This window comes from Ipomoea nil, unplaced genomic scaffold (genome assembly GCF_001879475.1).
Source record: "Ipomoea nil cultivar Tokyo-kokei standard unplaced genomic scaffold, Asagao_1.1 scaffold3069, whole genome shotgun sequence".
NCBI classification, from domain to species: domain Eukaryota; kingdom Viridiplantae; phylum Streptophyta; class Magnoliopsida; order Solanales; family Convolvulaceae; genus Ipomoea; species Ipomoea nil.
The window spans coordinates 259590-283075 of NW_017619497.1; the positions used below are offsets into that span (position 1 = coordinate 259590).

Consider the following 23486-nt stretch of genomic DNA (forward strand, 5'->3'; position numbering starts at 1 on the left):
TTAATATACTAAAAGTACATTATTTGTGTACGTAAAGTACATTTTTTTAAAGTATATTATTTGAGTATTGAAAATACATTATTTTATATAACTATCAAATAATGTACTTTCAATATATAAATAATATACTTTTAATATATAAAAAATGAACCTGATATTAATGGTCCACACAATAATTTGTCGTGGACCCGTGGTTGAGTGGAAAAAAATCAAAGAGACATATCCATCCTTAACCAAATGTCAAGGATTTGACACATGTCACGTACGACGTCGGTTTTGAATTCAAATTGTCACTGCAACTGTTTGTTGTTCAGTTCATATTACAAGTTTTTTTTCCTACTGTAAAGCATATATTTGTATCTTGTGTTATGAAATTCTGTACTGTATGAATTCTGTACTTGAAACAAAATATATAACATGTACATGTATGTGTCTTGTGCTGTGAGTTTTTGTGTCTTGTATTATGAAATTTTATACTTTAAGAGTACTACCTGAAATAGATTAGTAGTTGTGTAACACAACATATTGTGTGTAAAATTATGTGTCTATAGAACATAAAGTCTCTACCTAAATCATACTTCGTATTTAAAAACAAGTAAATATATAATATGTGTCTTGTGTTGTGAATTTTTGTGGCTTGTGTTATGAAATTCTGTACCTTATGAATATGAGTTCTGTACCTAGGATATATTAGTATTTGTGTAGAAACATGAAAAATAAAAAAACTGCAGAATCTGTTAAAACTTAAATATCAAAACAACGTCGTTTCAATTTTAAGGTTTATAATGTTATGTGGACCCTGGTTAACGATATAAATTGTCTAATATGTTAACTGCAGACACATGGTAGACCCTGATCCAAAGTATAATTTGGCTAATATGGTATAGTATAAGTTTTATATAGTTATGAATAAAGATGAAATTTATGCATTTTTTTCTAGGACAACACTATCTAAGTTGGTCCTGTTGTTGATTTGGTAACCAGTAACTACAAGTTTGACTTTTAGTGAGAATGGCCTAATAACCTTTTTAATTTGAGTCAGCTAATCAATCTAAGTGAATTTACATTCTTGTAAGAATACTAAGCCACAAGACAAAATTTACCTAATACACACATTCGAACAGTAATTGTAGGGCTTGGTAGAAGCCTACAAGTACAAGTTGTCCCTTTGATGGTAAAATTTGGAAACTATTATAGCAGAAGAGTAACACAGCAACAAGTCTTCATGGAGCCATGATCAAACAATTACTTTGATCAACACTAATTGTGAAAACAAATTAAATCACAAGAGCCATGATATTCTCCAATATAAAGAAAACAGTATCAAATGACTATGGAAGTACAAGTAAACTTGTTGATAATTCACACACAGTAAACAATCTAATCTCCAAAACATAGTAAAAGAAAGAAGACCCAACTTGTCAACCACATATGATGCACAGAAAATCTATCTTCCTAACAATGCAACGCGATCCTTCTGTACTGCCTGCCCCAAGCTGATGTCGAAGAGCTCACATCGAATTGGCATCTCCATTTCATAGAAAGGGTTCTTCAAAACGTAATCGGTGTACAGTTCGTAGATATATTTCAAGAGAGGTTCCATGTGCAGTGTTCCAGGCTCACAAACCACAAAAAATTTTGTCCCTACAGTATAAATAACTTGATCCATTATGTATGCCAAGCACTTGTCAAAACATTCAGGATCATTCAACGGCAAGCACTAGAAACATCGTAGTTCTGGGTCATTCAACTTTAGCAAATAGCAAGCAGACGGTTCAACCAAAGCACAAAGCAGTTAAAGTACTTTACTGAGAGCATACTAAAAGGGTGTGTTTGGTTCAAACATTGGAATCAGAATGGTAATGGGAATCAAATACTTGGTATTGGTAATGGGTTTAAGTAAAAAGGGACTCTTTGCTTAGTAGTAGTAAATAGGAATTTAAATCAAAATAAATAAATAAATAAATAATTAATTAATTATATAAAAATATATATTACATATATATACACATACATAAAAATGAAACTGTTGTTGGTCTAACAAAAACAGTGGAGAGTAAACATCTATGTTGAGATATCATTTGAGAAATATATGAAATTTGCAGAAATTTTCTAGAAAAGGTACTCGAAAGTCGAAATATAGGTTGCAGGTTTATAGTTCACCTAATAAGAAAATATCTTGTTTTTCTTTCATATATCCATATTTTTCAGGGGTATATACTCAGCATATTAGAATGACAAACCAGCATAGAATTTACTCATGCACCTTTGGCCCTAGGCAAACTTCCACTTCACACAACTCAAAACCTGAGTAAGATTCACTACTCTCTCTTGGCCAAAATTTATTATGGTTAACAATCAAACAATATCTATGTCTATGAAGGTTAAAAACCATAAAAATTTGAAAATATAAAGGATCAAAGTGGTAATGCAGCAAGGAACCAAGAGATTATGTAGAACTAGAATAACCATCACTCTTGAAAAGAAAATGTGGGTGCATCGATGGAACAATGGATGTAACAATCTATGACCCTAATAAAAAAAATAAGGAGATCATCTTGGTGACAATTGCATATGTATAATGGATTAGCCAACAAACTAAACTTGTTGAGGGCGAAAAGTAAAATAAAGAAATGGGAGCTCGATTGCTCTAAAGCACATAAACTGATTCAACACAAAATCAATTTTCAACCACTAGAATAGTATATATAATTTACAATCATATGTAAATGTTTGATAGTGCAACTCTTATGATTATACTTGATAGTTTTAGGCTTACAATTGCATTGATTGGTTACACACTTACACTCTCGTTACATGAATATAATTCATCCTGGAAGATAACTCTTAGATGGTGATGCTGACAGCCTGACAATCTGATTATCTGACATTATTTTATTGTTGACTTCAATAATTCAATCTATTTAACACAATCACAAATTTATAAGGTCAGAGAACTAGGAGTTATAGGGGGAAATGGAAGAATCAGTATAACCCAAACGAGAACCATTACAACCAAAAAAAAAAATTGATAATTAAAAAATTGTTCTCTTTTTCCCCAAGAATCAGAAAGAGAAACAGGAAAATAAAAAAGAAAATCACTATGGCCCAAACATTTTTAGGAATAGAAACCAGACAACCGTACCTAGAATGAAATCAGAAAGGAAGAAACAAAGTAAAGAATAGAAGGAAAAGAGAGAGAGAGATTGCGGAAGAGTAGAAAGAGAGCAAAGAATTTTGTACCTGGAACTGAGCTTCTATTGTCACTCATAGCTTTAAGTGACCATACAAATGGGAGAAGATTAGAAAGTTAAGCAATTTATTCTTATTCTTCATTAAGCAATAATTGCATTTTTATTGAAAGTGCACATTTTTTCTTGCTTTTTTATCTTACTGCTTCAGTATTGAAGCACAAGAAAGTGACTGAATTCTTATTTTCTTGTTGCTTACAGCAACAAAGATAATGCTTTTAAAAAGTTACATTCGGGACATGGATCCTCTTGTCCTAATTATCTTTTGTCTTCGTGCCTTAAGATATAAATTCAATAAAAATCTTCCTCAAAATGACAATGATTGGCCCTGTTTGGTAAAAAAATTGGCCTATAGGCCAATTTTGGCTTATTTGACCACTATTAATTGTTTGATTTAGTTAAAATATCAATATAAATGTTTGATTAATTAGCTTTCTACAACTCCAAAAGGCTAAAATTCAAAAAGCTACTCCAAGCAACTTTTTCAATTAGCTTTTTGAGAAAAGAAATTATACCAAACAGCTATCAGCTAACAGCTAATTTACCAAACACTTTTTTACAATCAGCTAATGTTACCAACTATTTACACCCTCTAATTAACACAATCAGCTACAGCCATTTTACCAAACAAGGCCAATATGTCCTTGTTTTGATACTAATAAATCATCATCAAACATGGTTAGCATGTTAGCACTTCAGTGAAGAACAAAATGAATCATTTTTGAGTGCTAAGATTAATGTATCTGCAGACAAAGTTCCAATTTAGAGGTAAGACTCTAACTTACTAACAAGCAAGACCCTCTAATTAGTGCAATATTATTTTTATTTTTGGTATAGCGGACTCTAATTAGTGCATTGTACAAACAGATCAAGGTAAAACTATGGTACCCATGCCATTCATTTTACCCAGCTTACCTATGTTGAAGATATACTAGGTATATACACTGAAAATGTACTATAAATTGGCCATAGCTATGTCAGAAATGTCCTGTATCGGTGTATCTGCCACAGATACCAAGCCTGAGTAGCATAAAGGTCAAAATTATTTCTTTAAAGAATTGAATTATTTTCTTCTCCCCGTCAAGTACCTTTACTAACATGGGATCATTGATGATTTCAAGTAAGCAACCATAAAGATAAGAATTATTGGTATGAACAAAAAGTCCCTTCCCACACTGAGCATACTTCCACACTATCTAATTCCCTTATGGTTGACTTTAACCACAATATGTGTGTGTAATTGTTTTTCTTTGTTTTTTGGTTTTCAGCAATATAAATCAACATCAAGAAATCAAAACAGATTCATCCATGTATATCTAGATTTATCTATAATTTCTTTTTCTATATACTATTGGCACTCTTGAAGCCTAAATCAAATTATACACCATTCCCTTTAAAATTTCACTCAAATTAAAGAAGGGCACAAGTGCAACAAAACACACAGAAAATGAAAACCCATTATTAGTTTTCTAGAAAAAGTGATGGAAAAGAAAATACCAGTGAGAGATTGGAAGCAGTGGAGATCAAAGGTATCGGCTTGAAGGAGTTCAATGCCCGCGCAACCCAAGATTGGAGAAAGTTGCTGAGAAATGGCGTGCATCGAATGCCACAGACTCGCCAACCTCAAGCTATCGTTGGTGTCCATTCTTCCAGCTGATCCATAATCCTAAGGGTTTTCAGATCAACATTTCAATTTCTTTTTCCAGAATATGTTTTACAAAAATGAAAGCTCAAAGCTAAGCAGAACAAAATTTGTCAAAAATATAAACCTTGTAGAAAATAAGGCCTCCTGATTTGTTGATGATGTAGAGACTGTAAATCGCCGCCATTTTCACTGAAAAATGAAAATGTTTTTCTTCTTCAGAAAGGCATTTGATCAGATCGGGTTGCACTGGTAGTAGGACTTTGTGCCAGTTTATTTCAATTTTATTCTTTATTATTTTATTGGTTGTTTTCAATTTATAAAAGTTATTACCAGTATTCATCTTCCAAATTTAACTTTGTGAACTATAACCTTATTAAAAATAATACATGTTCAAAATTTTAATGCTCGATATTTAAAATATTTTTTTGAATATATATGGTTTAAATGAAATATATATAATTTTAATTTTTGATTATAAATTTATAATATATGTGAACTTTTAATATTCGAGATTTATATAAGGCACACTCAGGTTGTGATTGTGAGTTTTTCTATTCACTTAATTTAAAAGTATAAATAAGCCACTGAACTATTTGAGAAACATCAATTAAGCCATCGAACTTAAATAATCCTCAAATAAACCATTGAACCCGGAAAAAAAAAAGAGCAAATAAGTCATTGAACTCAAAAAAAAAAAAAATTAATTAATTAATTAATTAATTAACATTTTTTAAAAATTAACTCTAGGTTTTTGTTGACTGGATTATCAAATGTTTATTTTATTTACGTTTCTTCTTATTATTATTAATATTAATATTATCCACTTGGATAGTATGATATTTTAAAGTAATTATAATCAAAATAGTTTTTATTTGTCGAGATTTGATTTATTAAGTTTTAATTATTACTAACTACCATTTTTGGTATTCATCGTTGGTAATAATATTAAGTTTTGGGTCTATTTCAGTACTTAGATCATTTTTTATTCATGTTATAATTCACTTGGGTCATTGAGGTTTATGTGCCTAATTTGAGTGATTAAGTGCTATAATTATTGTTTTGGCCTGTTTAGAGACATTAAAGATCTAATTGTTATTTTGGCCATTAAGAACTATAACTATTGTTTAAGTTGATTAAATTTTTAATCTATCAATAGTTTTTCAGGGCCTTAATAATAATATTAAGCCTTTAATTTTATGGCAAAAGCAATATAATTGGTATATTGTCTATATAATGGTAATTTGGTTATTACCTTAACCGCTAATTTGGACTAGTCACATATTTTATTTTTTAGAAAAATGGAAACATTTAAAGATGCATTATCATACTTTAGTTTGTCATTATTATTAATGTTAATAGTGATTATAATGTTATTTATTGCTATTAATAATTAATTAGTGATAACATTGATATTGTTATGGTATTCAGTTGTGTGCCTTGAACTGTTTCCAAATAAATTTGTGTGACAATACTCCAGTTCAGAAAATAATTTTCTGGACAGTAATTTTTTTTTTCGGACTTCGAATTTTATTAAGTTTTCAAAATTTTATCCGTAAACGATTATAAATGTTAGCGGTTTTAACCATTGTTTTTCCATATTTAGTCTCCTACATAATGTGATAATATTATTATGGCTATTTATTGCTATTTTGGTTATTTGCAATTTTGCCATTAATAATAATAATATTATCAACTGGGTTATGGAGAGTGATTTTGAATCAATTTAGTAATCTTGGAAAAACATATTTGCTAGGCAATTGACTTTTGCCATTAATTCCATAATTCATTTAGTTCTTGGAATTATGATTTTAGCTTTGATTGTCCATTGTAGACACTGAAAATTTGAACCCGATAAATGGACCGACTAAAGTGTTATTGGGCCAATGTTGAGATTGACGATTGGGCCAATTTAATTAATTGGGTCATAGAAATTAATTTAATTTGATTAGCCCAATTAGATTTGATTTGGGCCATTGAATTAATTGGTTCGAGCCCATTTCATATTTGAATTTGAATTATAGTTATAATTTAAATATAATATCAATTTTATTATATTTGAATTAAGTAATTATAATTTAATTTGAATTTGAATTTGAATTTAATTATACAATAATGAACCTGGACTTGATCTTGAACAAGGTTCATTTTCCTAATTAATTAATTAATTAATTAATTAATTAAAGTGGGGAGTTTGTTGAGGAATGTTGGTTAGGCTTCAGCTATAAATAGAGCCTTCATTTTCATTCCAAAAGAGACAAAAAGGCTTGAAGAACTCAAAGGCTTAGAGCTCGAGGGCATTGAACAACTTGAAGACTTAAGGAGTTGAGAGTATTTGAAGGACGCTTGAAGGCGTGGAGGCATCTTTTGAATATTTTGCAGGTACTTTGGAGCTCCGCAGAATTGATTGTCTCGAAGATCTTGAAGCCTTTTGAATGCATTTGAGGATCTTCAGGCGGCTTGAGTCCATTGCATGTGTTTTTGAAATTTTGCAGGATTGATTACTTCTAGATTCTTGACGCTCGTTGTTGGAAGTCACGCCAATTAAATTCCGGAAGCTACGCCAATTAAATCCCGGAGGCTACGCTATTTGAATCCCGGAGGCACTTCAATAGATAACGTCAGTGAAGAATCAGAGGACTAGACAGAGATTTTGTACCTGCATTGAATTATACATACGCTGTACACGGAATTTTGTGAATATATACAAAGTTTACTATTTTGTGTTTACATCCATGTTTGGTTAAGTATGAATAAATGAATATTTTGGTTTAAATTCATACTCTTTAGTTGGTTCATACTCTTTAGATTGTTTGATGCATTCGATCGCATTAAGTGCATAATATTAAGTTTAATTATGTAATTAGGGTTTATGAGATTTTAATTTACAAATGATAGCATATCATTTTAGTTTGATATTGTTTGAATTTGTAAATTCAGTTATTTCTCATAAATTTTATCTTTATGCATTAAAACATTTTTCCCATGGCTTATAGTTTAAAAAAAAAATTAAAGTATATATTCAGTACATTATTATTCAAAATGTTGGGTCTCTTTTGGTTTGGACTCATCGGTGTTTGAATATTAAGTTTATACTTTAAAATCTCATATTGTAAATTGCTTTAAGTTATGCAATTTATTTGGAATATATGAGTTTAATGCTTAATTGTATGCATATTTGTCCACCGCATAATATTATGTTTTAAATTATGCAATTTTATTATGCCTTTAGCAATGCATACTTTGAGATGGAATTATATTAGTTCCTATTTAAGTTGGACTTACGCATAAACTTTAGTCGCGGTAGTGCCTGAATTTAAGCACGTTTAGTCCGCTATTTTTAGTTCATCATTTAAGCTTTAATCATAGGTGAACCATACAGTTTACTGGTGTATACCCTACAGTTTTAGGTTCATACCCCCAAACAGTTATACATTAAGTATATATGAATCGGGGAGACATACTAGTTTTAATGGCCATGACTTAAGAACATCTTGTGCCACTAGTCTCCTTAGATTGATACTCTATTTAAGGAATTGGTTTTCAGTAAGACTTAGTCTCTAACCACCTTTCCTTGGAGTATATTTAGATTTTCCCATCACAATCTGGTATAATCTGTTTTCAAAATTTTAAGTATTCCTTGCCAATGTGATTTGATTTCGGTTCATTAAAGAATAGCCAAAGCATCTTTAATTTACTGAAGTCTCTTAAGTTTTCAATCTTGGTTAATTAAGGAATAGCTACAGCATATTCAGCTACCTAAGATTATTAAGTTTTAATCACATAAAGTTTAGGCAAGAATTTGATAATTGTCTAGTGATCTTATAATTTTAATTTAGTTTGGGAGTAGCCACAACATCCTTAATCTGTTAAAATTATATATTAAGCGGTTTATTTTGATCACATAAAGTTTTGGACATATCATTTGTGATTAATTGTATGTAATATGATGAAATTTAGTCCACAGACAATTTCGCTATATTTGTATAATTAATCAGGATGAAATACTGGACTACGGTCATAATTTAGCCCACAGGCAATTATATATCGAAATGTAGTTTAGTAGTTTTATCAGTGACGATAGAAATAAATCAATTTATTTACTTTATGGTTATTTGTAAATAATTTCCAATTCTATCATGAAGTTTAATTTTATGATGTAAACTTTAGATCATATTTCTTAATTTGCCCACAGGGATTAAGAAAAGGAACATGATTTATTAAGTTTTTATCATAAGGGTTGTAATGAATCTTATTGAATAGAACTTTAGTCTACAGGCAAGTTTTATATCATTTGATTCTTCAACTCATTTGATAAATTGTTTCATCATAAATAAACTTTTTCAGTTAGGATCTAATTGAGTAAAACTTTAGCCCACAGGCAAGTTTTATGTCACTAGATTTTTCTGACTCTTTAGCAATTGAGATAGAATATTATCATAAGGGTTTAATTGGATTTAATAGAATTAAAACTTTAGCCCATAAGCAAGTTTTATGTCAATAAATCCCTTAACCCTATTAGATAATAATTTTATCACAATTTCTTAGAATTTATAAATTTAGCTCAATTATAATTATAAGGTTCATGGTTTGCATTGGCAAAACATGTTTTCAGTCACTTCCCAAAATTTAGACACTTTTATTAATTGATCCACGAATCTTGCTCAGTTCTTCGGACTAACTGTAGTAAGTTACGTGATTTGACATACATCTTTTGGATTCCATTAATGATAAAATGTATCTTTTGAGCCAAATTCTATCTTGGTTTTGAAAGATGTATTTTGTTTTTTTTTTTAGTATGTCCAACTATGGTGGGGAAATATATCTTCATTATTTCGTTGGACTTTAATTGGAACCAAAAATTGATTATTTAGTATGTCCAACTAATGGTGGGGATTATGTCTTCATTTGTTAGTTGGTCAATAAATCAATTATGAGTTTGTATATATTAAGTTCATTTTATTAATTTTGTTGAAGAATGTTTTAATCAGTGGAAGTGATCATTTAGAAAAAGATCATTAAGATACTCCACTAAAGTTTATGGATTTAAATGGCTTCATACATCCTAAATTTGATTGTATGTCAAACAATAAGTCCATAAGATTCCACAAGTATTAATTTTGTATTTGTTTATATAAATTCATAAGTTCAAATTATTGAACATTTGGTTGTACAACATATTTATGAAAATGTTGTAACAATATTAAGGAATTTATTAGAACAAAAGCATTGAACTTGTGGGGCACTGTCATTTAATAAATTCTTCAGTGATTAATAGAGTATTTAGTTTCTTCAAAATTGATCTTGGACCATTTCGGTTGTAAGGCTCAAAACAATTTTGTGAGAGATATAAGTAAGACTCATTATGTTCAGTTCATTTAAAGTGGACATTGAAGTTATTTGAGAAGTTATAGTGTATGTTTAAGATTCCAAATTCATGGACTTAGACCTTTGGTTTATTGTCTAAGTTATTGGAATGCTTTTGTGACTTGACTATCTTTTGGCTATTTTTGATGAGTGGGAGTGACAGACGTGTCAACTCCAAGCTCTTAGCTGTTAGAGATAGTACTTAAAGTTAACTTATAAAGAAGTCATGGAATATAGTTAGCATTATGCTAACATTAAGAGATCTCTACTTAAGGCATGCTTATAAAGTTTTAGAGATCATACAGTGTACTCTTTTGTACAATTTGGATGCGTTTTCTCTTTCAGTTGTGCACATAATGTATTTTGAGAAACATCCCTTAAGGTACCGAGAATAAACATAGGGTTTGTTCATTAAGGACCTAAGTTGGAGAATTAAAATGCATGTGACCATAATGGATACTACTCTGATTAAATAGAGGACATATCACTATGATTCGTGTGTTTTGTTCTTTGATGAAGATTGTGCTAGTACTTGCACCAAGTGGGAGAATGTAAGATTTTCCCTAATAATATATATTATATATTATATATTAGGGCCTTAATTAAGTGGTGCAAGTGTACTAGGCTTATTAAGTGGTCTGGTTGGACTGAATAACTAGAAGTTGTTAGTCCACCAAACTCTGTGCCTAATATAATCCTGGATTGATGGGAAGACTGCTCCCAATACACCATCTAGGGTTCTGAGTCAGGTCTGAGGCAAAACATGGCTAACGGTCTACCGTTAAGAGGCAACACAACATAAACATCAACTATGGATGGAGATCAACACGGCTACGCTTCCGCTATCATACGAGGTCAGGTTTCTCGTATATTAATATTCAATATAGTTAAATTATTGTATATCTAACATTTGGTATGGGACTAGACAAATGGTTTGCTTCATTCACATGGGTGGAGATTGAACCCCCAACCTCATACTTAAGGGACGGGTGCTGAACCACCACGCCAACCATGTTGGTTCAGTTTAAAAATTATGAATCTACTGTATTTAAATTATGAATCTACAATATTAGGTTTGTGAACATGTGATAGAGCTATATGTTCATAATTTTATAAATATATGTTCATAATTATAGAGCTATATGTTCATAATTTTCGATGTTCATATTCTCAATTGTTGAACTCTGTATTCACAAATCACAGAACTGTATGTTCATAATTTGATAACTATACAGTTTAGAAATTATGAATCTACAGTACAGATATTATGAATCTGCAGTATAGAAATTATGAATCTATTGTATAGAAATTATGAATCTACTATATTTAAATTATGAATCTACGGTATAGAAATTATGAATATACAGTTTAGAAATTATGAATCTACAGTATAGATTTTATGAACCTACAGTATAGAAATTATAAATCTACAGTATAAAAATTATGAATCTACCATATAGACTCTGTATTCACAAGTGCATAAATCTATATTCACATTATGGGAGATTACGGTGTCACTAACGACACCGTTACTCACCCACATGAAAACATGGCAAATTATGATGTGTATCCGTGTGCACCATGCATGGTGCACACGGATGCAAAAACGACGTCGTTTTGACTAAAAATGTGCGTCCACTTTAAAAAAAAAAATCAGTTTCAATTTCCAGCAACAGCATTATGTTGTTCATTCATTCTAGATTTTTAGTTCATTCATTCTGGATTTTTAGTTATGAAATTATGGATGTGTAGTTATGCAATTCTGGATGTATAGTTATGAAGTTATGGATGTGTAGTTATGAAGTTATGGATGTATAGTTATGCAATTCTGGATTTATAGTTATGAAGTTATGGATGTATAGTTATGCAATTCTGGATTTATAGTTATGAAGTTATGGATGTGTAGTTATGCAATTCTGGATGTATAGTTATGAAGTTATAGATGTATAGTCATGCATGCAATTCTGGATTTATAGTTATGAAGTTATGGATGTGTATTTATGCAATTCTGGATGTATAGTTATGAAGTTATAGATGTATAGTCATGCATGTAATTCTGGATTTATAGTTATGAAGTTATGGATGTATAATTATGCAATTCTGGATGTATAGTTATGAAGTTATGGATGTGTAGTTATACAATTCTGAATGTATAGTAATAAAGTTATGATTTCTTTTTTTTTTTTTTTTTAAATTGATGTCAAAACAACATCGATTTTACATCCGTGTGCACCATGCATGATGCACACGGATGCACAACATAACGCTCGTTTTCATCGTTTGAAACCGTGCCCACCTTGCAAGGTGGGCATGGTTTCACAACATAACGATTGTTTAAAGTTGTATTGCAGCCAGCCAGCCATTGTGGAACAAGTCCCCTAAAATGGATAATATTAATTATTTTCGTTTCCCAATGCTAATTATAAATGTGCAATAGATAAAGATATAAATTAAATTTTAGCTTTCACACAAAAAATAATTATTTGCATTCACATTTTCATGTATATTAATTGACCGGCAATTAGTACACAAATAATGTACTTTTAGTATATTAAAAATGTACTTTTCATTTATGATCTATACAACAATATGTGAATCATTGTCCATACAATAATTTGCCGTTACTTTGTTGCAAGTGACAAATGCACAAAGATTTAGCATTTCCTTATTGTGATTATTTGCACACACATATATACCATTTGATATATACTCAATCTATCTCATTTTACATGTCTTATTTACTATTCATTGGTCAAATCAACTATTTCTTCATTTAATTTCTTTTAGTAATTTTTAATTATTTTAAATTTGATTTTTTATATTTATAATACTTTTAATGTAATTTTTAAATGTATAAATTTTATATACTAATACTAAATTTAATATTATAAAAAATTAAATTAAAAATAACATCAATCAAACCTAGTTAACTAAACCAGACAAACAAAATGAGACCGAAGAAGTAAACTATTCATATAATACAATTATATTCTTGAAATTTAATCCTTTAGCGAACCGAACAATGTAATGAAATTCCTATTCTATTCGATACCATTTCTTATGGAACAAGATTTCTATTCTTTCAAAATCCATTCTGTGAAACAAACATGATGTTCATCTTCCTGTATTCTCACACAATAAAAGAAGTACTAGTCTGCTTCATCCCAAACAATACATACGCCAATGCTATGGATTCTGTTTGTCTAAGTATTTGAATGGGATGCAACCTGGCCTGAACCCAAGCAAATTCCTCCTTTTAAGCCACGCTTCCTTCACAAGTGTGTAGACCATGATCGTCGAATGAAACTGTAATAGAATTAAAATGATACTTTAGTGTTACTATAATGAAATTAGTGTATGTGGAAAATAAAACTAAAAAACAGAACACGTTATTGTCAAATGAAACTGTTATATAATTAAAATGATACTTTAATATATTGCTATAATAGAACTAATGTGCGTAGAAAATGAAACTAAATACCAGAGCCATACAATAATATATATTGCCAAATGACCTGAAGTGCAATTAAAATAATACATCTAACATTACTATAATTAAATTAGTGTGTGTGGAAAATGAAACAAAAAAATAGAACTTAAACAATAATGTATATTATCAAATGAAACTATAGTGGAATTCAAATGATACTTTAGTATTGTTATAATGAAACTAGTGTGGAGGAAAAATTAAACTGAAAAACATAACAATATTGTCAAATGAAACTGAAATATAATTAAAATGATACATACTTTACGATTCACGCTGCTACATAGACCATAGTCCACGGTAAAATTTGCCCTGTTCGATGGCTGGCCACTGGGCATGGGCCACAGGGGTTTAGGTTTTGCGTATCTACAATACCTATTTATAAGGCAATTAAGTGTCAACAATAAACTAGTTATAGATAGAAGCAGTTTCTTAAAGAAAAAAATTGGGGAAAAAGACAACTATAAATTTTACACATACTATATTTATCAAGATTTCAAGTCATTAGTGCCTCCAAAACACAAATTCTAAAAACACACAGGTCCTTTACCTCAATACTTGGTCAGGGGCACACATTATCCTCTCCTGGAAAGAAGCCCAACTCTTCTTGTCATCATCCCCTGTGACCAAGTAACCACAAAAATATCTTATTTTACCTGTCATGTTCTCTTTCATCTTTGCTTATTTTCTTTTTATAGTACTTTTAATATACTTTCTAAATATATAAATTTATATACTAATATTAAACTTGATGTTATGAAAAATTGAATTCAAAATAATTTCAATCAAGCCTCGTTAACCGAACCAGACACAAAATAGGACGGAGGGAGTACTTCTATAAAATGTCAGTTCAACATCAATGGGATACTAATGGCTACCTCAAAGCTTTCCAACAGCGAATTGTATATTTGCTTGGCTTGCAGAAACCAAGGGTGTGGAATGGGCATGATCATTAGATACCTCCTCACATTCATCCTCATTTGAGATGGGAAAATGAAAAAAATGGACAAAAAACAAAAAGAGTTGACAAAAATAGAGAGGTTTTAAAAGTTGGACAAAAATAGGCAAAACTCGCTTGGCAAACGAGTTTCTTTTCAGAACAAATAATTTTTAAAATTATTTTTTTTCCGTAGTCAACACTCAACGAGACACACAAGTGGGATTTACGTATCTCGTAGTATACGAGACACGCCTCGTACTATAGAGACACGCAAACCCCATTTGCGTGTCTCCGTAATTTTTTTTTTTATAAAAAAAAAAAGAGTTTGAAGACAGCCATGGCCGTCGGCCATGGTTGCCTTCTTCTTCTCTCCTTCTTCGTCTCCAAATCTAGAGACGAAGAAGGGTCCTCTTTCCCTTCTTTGTCTCTAGATCTGGAGACGATGAAGGAAAAGTGAAAAAAAAAAACAGAGGTTGAAGGCCTCGGCCATGGCTGCCTTCTTCTTCTTCTCTCCTTCGACAACCTCTTTATATATATATATATATAAGACAGGCAAATGGGATTTGCGTGTCTCGTATAGTACGAGACACGGGACCCGGGACTTGCGTGTCTGGTTGACTACGGCAAAAAAAAAAAAAATAATTATTTTTCTGACAAGAAACTTGTTTGCCAAACGAGTTTTGCCTATTTTTGTTCAACTTTCAAAACCTTCCTATTTTTGTCAACTCTCATTGTTTTTTGTCCATTTTTGTCATTTTCCCCATTTGAGATCTCATACTCTGGCCACAAAGATTTACTCACAACTGTTTGCAAATTAAATTTACTTGAGTGTAAGCATAAACTCAACACCATTATAATTGCACTAAAGAGCTTTCTCTATCAATGGAAGATTATTTGACACTGCACACATCAACAAGAATTTCTTATACTCCAGTATTCTTGGTATAAACTATTATCCAACCACAAAGAAAATGGAATATTCGTAATTTGGTATGTTTACTTGTGCTTCAGTCTCACCTCAGGCTCATAGTCCAACTACAAAGAAAATGGAAGATTATTTGACACTGAAACGATGTTTTTGCCAAATTTTAGTTTGTGGAAAATGACTTCCGACAAAATAGCCATATTTTCCCTAGTCAACGAAAAATGATTTCCGTTGACTTGATTTTCCATGCACATCCAAACACTGGAAACTCGAAAAATGTTTTTTAGAAATCATTTTTCGAGTTTCCAAACACACATAAATTTATAGACAATCCTATCACTACTCTACAAGACTAACATGAAGAAACAAGTGTCCAATAATGCAAAAGAAAGTATGTAGTATGTTATACTCTGAACTTGCCAGTTGCCATTGTAGGTATCTATAATGATTACCTTTCAGCATCCTTGCAGCTGTGCCAGTAGAGTTGGATTCATTCAATACAGTGAAATGTTTGAGAAACAATGCTTCTTATGACCTGATGTCCTGATAGCCAATGAACAGCCTGAAAATGAAAGCCAAGGGTCTTAGCATTCAATGGTGATCTACAAGACATTAATGGACACATGAAGACAAACATAGAGCGATGAAATGTTGAATCCTTCTCAGTTAGCGGTGCATAAACCTACACAATGAAGTTAAACTCTAGTCAGGACAGGAAAAAGCCTCAATCAAAACCTTTCACGGCTAAGCAAGAATAATAATAACAATAGTATCTTTTGTTATCTTTGTTTCCCCAACAGTATGCCAAATTGTAGTACACCATGTATGGTTGAAATAGGAGGAAATAAAAGACGCAAAATGGTGGAAAAAAACAAATTACTTAAACGAATAACTAACAGGTAATAACTTATAGCTGCATTTTCTTAGGAAGACGTAAAACACAAGGCCTACCTAGTCTCTCGACTAAACCTAAAACACACTCATATGTAAAATATAAAGTGCCTCTTGTTGTTCAAGAAAAGGTGTGTACACTGTAAAATATAAAGTACACATGTGTACACTGCAACATGTCCGCAGGAGCGAGGGCTGCCTCTCTCTCTGATTCACCTCCTGCTATGGTTAGGCCGAAGCCAATTGGGCTAGGGCTCAGCAAGGCAGACCGAGCCGGGGCTCGGCCTCGGCGAACCAAGTTATGGTTCTCCGAGGACAGCCGGGCCAAGGCTCGGCAAGGCAGATCGAGCATGCGCTCGACCTAGGCGAGCCGAGCTATAAGCTTGACCAAGACCAACTAGGCGGGGGGTCAATTTTGGCCCCGCCCCCCTCTCATCCAGCAGGAGCTCGATCAAGGATGCAGAAGATTCGTGGAGATAGTGAAGCAAAAGCTAAGGAAGGACAAAGTATAAGCAATGGCAAGAAAAGCTAAGTCTTTCACTCAACATCAAATAAATTCAAGTACATGACAAAAGAAGATAGAAGATAAACAAAACCACCCGACTTTACTCGTTGAGGTCGAGGGTGGCCGAGTTGAGCTCGGTGGTAGCAGGTGCAGCCATGGTCCTCTCGTCGGGCTCACCCATGGTCTCGGGAAAATGAAGATTCTCCAAGGATGGCGAAACCTCGCCAGGATGGGGGATGGGTAACCCCTCCTTGATACGCTCCAAAGAAGATAAGGGGAGGGGGTCAGTGTTGAGTTGGTTCCCCTCCAATAAGGAGCTCGGGCTCCGCTTGCGGGCTTCCGGGTCCTCTAACTCGGCCGGCAAACCCCAAGCCGTGGGATTGAAGGCCCCATATCTCTGACGAAGCACGGAGTAGATGTCCCCCTGCATCTCATATCGGCCCACCTGAAAGCTAAGCAAGCCATCCTCAGCCAACATATCTTGACCCGCATCAGTGACCAGCCAGGAGGCCACCAGGCCATTGAGGTGTTCCTGGGCATAAGCCTCAGCATCCCAGGTGAAACCCTCGGATTCCTTGTAGGTAGTGATGGAACGCGCAAGCTCATCTGCATGCTTCTTCCTCTCGGCCTCCAAATCTGCTTGGGCATCGCGGCGAGCCTTGCGTGCTTCCTCCTTGTAGGTAGTGATGGAACGCGCAAGCTCATCTGCATGCTTCTTCCTCTCAGCCTCCAACTCTGCTTGGGCATCGCAGCGAGCCTTGCGTGCTTCCTCCGCGGCCTTTTTCTCAGCCCCCAAGGCTTTGAGTGCTACCTCCGCGGTTTTCTTTTCAGCCTCCAAGGCTTTGAGAGCCTCCTTAGCACGCCTAGTAGCTGCCTCGAGGCGACCATCAATAGTGGTGATAGAGCCCTAAGAACAAACAAGGAAAGTTCAATAAGCACCCATTGTCTTGGCTGGGAAAATTAAAGGGAACAGGAGAAAATACCTCAAGTAAAGCGTAAACCTCCCGAAGCATGTCTCGGGTACCTCCGCCCTCACTAGATGTAGGTGGACGTGTAGGAGGCGAGGGGGCGAGGTTGGGACCCTGAGGAGTAACAACCCGGGGGGGCAGCGAGGAAGGAACGGTGTGGCTTGGTTGCACCTGTCGCTCGACCTTGGGGACCCGGCTACCATCAGTGGTCTTTTGCCTCTTGGCCTCGTGCATAAGGCGAAGGAGCTCCGTGCGTGACATCATATCGGATGATCTTCCTGCAACAAAGCAAACCAAGGTTAGCACATGGTACCATTTTCAAGCAATTTATAGAACAAGAAGAGGCGGTGGATAAAACCTCTAGGTGGGGCACTGGCGGGCTCAGCCGAGTCAGCAGGGGGCTCCTTAGGGACCCGGCTACCATCAGTGGTCTTTTGCCTCTTGAGCTCGTGCATAAGGCGAATGAGCTCCGCGCGTGACATCATATCGGATGATCTTCCTGCAACAAAGCAAACCAAGGGTAACACACGGTACCATTTTCAAGCAATTTATAGAACAAGAAGAGGCGGTGGATAAAACCTCTAGGCGGGGCACTGGCTGGCTCAGGCGAGTCAGCAGGGGGCTCCTTAGGGACCCGGCTACCATCAGTGGTCTTTTGCCTCTTGGCCTCGTACGCAAGGCGAAGGCGCTCCCCGCGTGACATCATATCGAATGATCTTCCTGCAACAAAGCAAACCAAGGTTAGCACATCGTAACATTTTCAAGCAATTTATAGAACAAGAAGAGGCGGTGGATAAAACCTCTAGGTGGGGCACTGGCGGGCTCGGCAAGGAGCTCAATCGAAAGCTCGGCCAAGGGCCCGACCGAGGACTCGACATCCACATCGATCACGAGCTCACGCCCGGTCGTGCACGAGGTAAGGGTGAGCAAAATATCGATTAACCGCCCGATAACTGCCCGAAAAAATCAGTTATCAGTCGATCACGGTTATCATTCTAATTTTTTTTTCAGTGTTTCGATTATTTTACGATTATTGGGGGTCGGTTATAGATCGGTGACCGATAACCAAAATATATATATATATATATATATATATATATATATATATATATATATATATTAGCAATTTAGCATTAAGCATCAACCATTCAGCCCAGCCCATAGTTGATAGCCATTACTCGTAAGTGTAAAGTCACTAAAGTGTGCTTGACCCTAGGAGAAAGTATGTGTATACTGATTTTTGTTTCAAAAGGATGTATCTAAATGATGAAGCCTCTATATTGTCTAAAAAACTTAGAGAAGTGATGACAGATTTGTTTAATGAATACAAGAGGTTGCATGAATCTTCTTCTTCTTCAGTAAATGAGACTTTTCAATCAAGTGAGCTTGTGAGTGTGGACATACCTTCTATAACTCAACCTCCAAAGAAAGGGAAACAAAAAGCTGTTAACAAGGAATTCGTAAAGTATTTGGAAGAAATTAGTTGTCCTAACCAGATAACAGAGTTGGATAAGTACATTGCTGAACAACTTGAGAATGGTGGTGAAGATGACGAGTTTGATATACTTAAAGAGAATAGGGTCAAATAGGCCCCTGAGCATTTCGTGAAAAGTCAATTAGGCCCATGAACTTTTTAAAAGTGCAATTGAACACCTGAACTCATGATTTCGAGTCATCCAGCCCCATTAGCAGATTACCTCTCTAGTAGGTGTCGGTAACTGCCCTCGTGGCTTGCCACATAAGCTATGTTTGTATTATTTGGATTGCCACATAAGCATAAATTAAAAAAAAAAAAAAAAAACTTCCGAACGCTTTGTTCTCCTTCTTTTCTTTATTCTGCTTCGTCTTCTTTTTCTTTATTCATTTCACCGCTTCATCATCTTCATCTTTATTTATTTCACTGCTTATTATTATTATTATTATTATTATTATTATTATTATTATTATTATTATTATTATTATGAAATATGAGTTTGGCAGAGCGATGGGGGTGTGACAAAAACTGGTGAGTATGGAGTGACGACGGTGGTGGAGCGACGGTCAGGATGTAATGAAGACAGTGGTGCGACGACGCTGGTGAAGTGAATGGGGTTGAGTGACGACACTGATGTGGTGAGGATGGAGTGGTTCTTATTTAGATATGAGTTCGGAGCGACAGTAGCGGAGCGATTGTTTTCAGTCAAGTGAATGTTTTTGTTGGCAAAGGTGGCGTTCCTGGGCGCAAACAGAATGCCGAAGAAGAAGCCATCAGACCTCTGCACCTTCGTGTCGGCACACAACAAGTATACGTGGTTAGTGTTGTTGCTCGATTGTGCGAAGAGAAAGAGAGTTGAAAGGAGCAGTAGTGAGTAAATTGCCCATGGCGACGCCATTGTTGGTTTGGATTCGAGATCGAAGGCCGCTCTTGTAGACTGAAAAGACCAGATCCAGTTAAAGAAGTAGAAGAAGTAATGAATAAAGACGAAAGAAGAAGCAGTGAAGTAAATTGATGTTCATCATCGGCCTACGAGGATGAACACGATGATGACGATGGAGTTTCCTTATCCTCACGATGATTCGTCTCCCAACTAATAATAATAATAATAATAATAATAATAATAATAATAATAAGTGAAATAAATAAAGATGAAGATGATGGAGCTTGAAGCAAAATAAAGAAGAAGAAGAACATGGGCGTCTAGAAGTTTTTTTTTTTTTTTTTTTTTTAATTTATGGTTATGTGGCAATCCAAATAATCAAAACATAGCGTATGTGGCAAGCCACGAGGGCAGTTACCGACACCTATTAGGGAGGTAACCTGCTAATGGGGTCGGATGACTCGAAATCATGAGTTCATGTGTTCAATTTAAAAAGTTTATGGGCCTAATTGACTTTTCATGAAATGTTCAGGGGCCTATTTGACCATTTTCTCTATACTTAATTGGTGGAAAACAAATGCTCATAGACTTCCCATCCTTGAAAGCCGAGCTCTACTTTCATATGGCGGATTAGAAAGAAAAAGTCAGCGGTAGTTTCCTTCCCCTCCAAAGCAAGGCGTTGTGCGATATCCAGACTCCACTGTTGCCTCTGAATCAAGTCAATCAACGTTTAGCACGAGTGGTCGAGTTCTTGATAGTTATAAGAGTTCTTTAACTCCTAGAGTTGTACAAGCTCTCATGTGTGCTCAAGATTGGCTAATGAATGAAACTGAAGACTCAATTGATGGCGAAATTGAGTATGACACTGGAGAGATTGATAAAGTTGACTTGGGTACATTCTTTCTTTACTTATTATTTTTTGTGTTCCCCGACCCCAAAAAATTAGTAACGTCCTTGCTCAAAGAGGGTGTCCTCCGAGTGGCTTTATGTTTTCGGAACCAGGTATTCCAAGGCAAATAGAAGGGTGTTGAAGTTGGCCGGGGGGAAAATCATCATCAAAATCCATAGGTAGTTCAAGGATGTCTATCGAATCCAAAAGTTCCTCTAAAGAACCAAAGCCAAAGTGCATGCAAAGAAATGTAGGAAAAAGTGGGGGAGAATGGGGAGGTTCGGCCGGAGCTAAGAACAAAAAATCGTACAGGCAAGAGGAGGAGAGGGGCAGACTAACCCAGACTCGAATGGGAGAAAGGGGGGAAAGAAAGGGAAAAAAAGGTGTCTTCATATTTGAATTTCAAGTAAAGTCAAAACTTGGGGAAGTGGGGAGAATGATGGATGGGATTGTTAGATTTTCAAGGTATTTATAGGGATGGAGGACAATACCTATTAGGATTCTACAAATATTAATTTGGATTCTTGTAGGAGAAGAAGTCATATTGCGATAAAATTCCACTATGATTGTAATAGAATAATATATTATTTTAAATTCGATCAGAGCGGGTCAAAACATTGCTTGTGTTTACTCTCCATCACTAACGACCTCTCGCAGCTCAAAGAGTGGGGGACTGGTCATGGATATATTGAACCGATCCGGAAGAGCGCGAAGCAAGAAGAATTCGGATTGACCCGGAATCCTGGGGTGGAGCCTCTTGCCCAACCCAGGCCGCTTAGGCCGAGCCCGGCCTAGACCCCAAGCTGTGCTTGGCCTTGGGTCTCGATTTTGGCCCAGGCAGGGATCCGTGCACAGTCAAAGATTGTTGCAACTGATTCTTCCTTTTTAAGGGGGGCGGTTAAGAGCTCTTAAATACATCTTCATCTCCATTGTCTAATCATTCATTGTAATAGCATTACACACATTCCTTATAATCATCTAACAACATTATTATGAGTACAAGATTGTCCCCATGACATATATCCTTATCTCGTTTATTTACTATTTTCCATACTATCCTACCCGGATTAATTAAATACATAATAATTCATGGACGGAGTCTACAATATGGGTATAATTGATTGACTAAAATAACCATTTTCCCTTGAAAATGTATATGGAATTTATATAGATTGCCGTAACAGATTTGCTATATGCCTACATTTAGTATACTGCATATGAGTTTTTGCAATTCACTATGTATATGAAATTCATTGTGAACATGCGTGTATATGTTGACCGTATTAATTTTTGAGAGTATGCAGATTTAGTATATATTTAATTTTCGAACTATACATATATTTGAAATATTTATTTTCGAAAAAAATTATAAATATTTGAGATGTATATATTTTGGTATTTTCGTATATACATTTCGGAGTATTTCAATATTTTTTTAAAAAAATAAAAACATTTATTTTTTTTTAAATACCTTGCGGATTTTGGTTCCTGCCGGAGTTCTCTGTTTTTCTGCCTGGTCAGGTTTCCTGCCGGCGTCGCGTTGAGCCCGTCGTCGGCTGCAATTGGTGTCGATCGACGCCGCAAGGAGCGTCGTCTGGCGTCGCCAAGTGATTCGCTGCGCGCTGCAAATGGCGTCGCTGAGAGATGCTCCAGGAAGCGCTTAGAGGCGTTGCGTTACCAGTAACCGGCGTGCGGCGGCTGGGCAGTGCGGCTCAGCGGCGGTTGTAAGCGTTGGCTGCCCTTTAGTCTAATGGCAGTGCTTAGAAGGGAAACGGCAGAATGGGTTGTGAAGAAGAATGGGTTGTGAAGAAGGGTTTTTCCTTTTGGTCTAATAGTGGTTTTTTTTTTTATTTAGTCCTAAATAAAAAAAAAAAATTTGTTTAATTAGGTCCTCAATTTTGATAATTTTAATTAATTGAGTCTTCTATCGAGATATTTTGGTAATTTTATCAATATTAATATTTAATTTAGTCATTGAGTATAGTAGTTTATCCAAATTAGTATTCAATTATAGTGGTTTTATCCAACTTAGAGTGCGTTTGGAAATCCGAAAAATGTTTTTCGAGTTTTCAGTGTTTGGCAAGAGGGGGAAAATGAGTTCAATGAAAAATGATGCTTTAGGCAAAAAAAAATAGATACGTTTTGGAGGAAAATGATTTCTCCTTTATTGGGGGGAAGGCATTTTCCAATACACTAAACCAAACATGATTATATTACATACCCCCAATTTTAACCAAACACATGAATCTAAGATTCCCAATAAT

General features: G+C 34.5%; 2 protein-coding genes across 5 annotated transcripts; both read right to left on the reverse strand.

Moving 5' to 3' along the window:
* Positions 1 to 1167: 1167 nt before the first annotated feature.
* Positions 1168 to 15554, reverse strand: LOC109165230 (trafficking protein particle complex subunit 4). The gene is made up of 4 exons (XM_019313908.1): positions 15512 to 15554; positions 5021 to 5085; positions 4749 to 4917; positions 1168 to 1644 (listed from the first exon to the last, which is right to left on the reverse strand). Exons 1-4 carry the CDS (start codon positions 15537 to 15539, stop codon positions 1448 to 1450), a joined length of 459 nt encoding a protein of 152 aa, XP_019169453.1. The 5' UTR covers positions 15540 to 15554; the 3' UTR covers positions 1168 to 1447.
* On the reverse strand, positions 13210 to 23040 carry LOC109165225 (tubby-related protein 1-like). Of its 4 annotated transcripts, none has more exons than XM_019313898.1 (10): positions 22694 to 23040; positions 18556 to 18696; positions 18335 to 18475; positions 17992 to 18254; positions 17113 to 17915; positions 16248 to 16294; positions 16065 to 16174; positions 14298 to 14367; positions 14011 to 14122; positions 13210 to 13566 (listed from the first exon to the last, which is right to left on the reverse strand). In XM_019313898.1, exons 2-6 carry the CDS (start codon positions 18680 to 18682, stop codon positions 16279 to 16281), a joined length of 1350 nt encoding a protein of 449 aa, XP_019169443.1. In that variant the 5' UTR covers positions 18683 to 18696; positions 22694 to 23040; the 3' UTR covers positions 13210 to 13566; positions 14011 to 14122; positions 14298 to 14367; positions 16065 to 16174; positions 16248 to 16278. The 4 variants fall into 4 exon arrangements, with proteins under 4 accessions (XP_019169443.1, XP_019169446.1, XP_019169442.1 ...); XM_019313901.1 differs by having other exon boundaries at positions 17108 to 17915; XM_019313897.1 differs by having other exon boundaries at positions 16065 to 16294.
* Between the last annotated feature and the right edge of the window lie 446 nt (positions 23041 to 23486).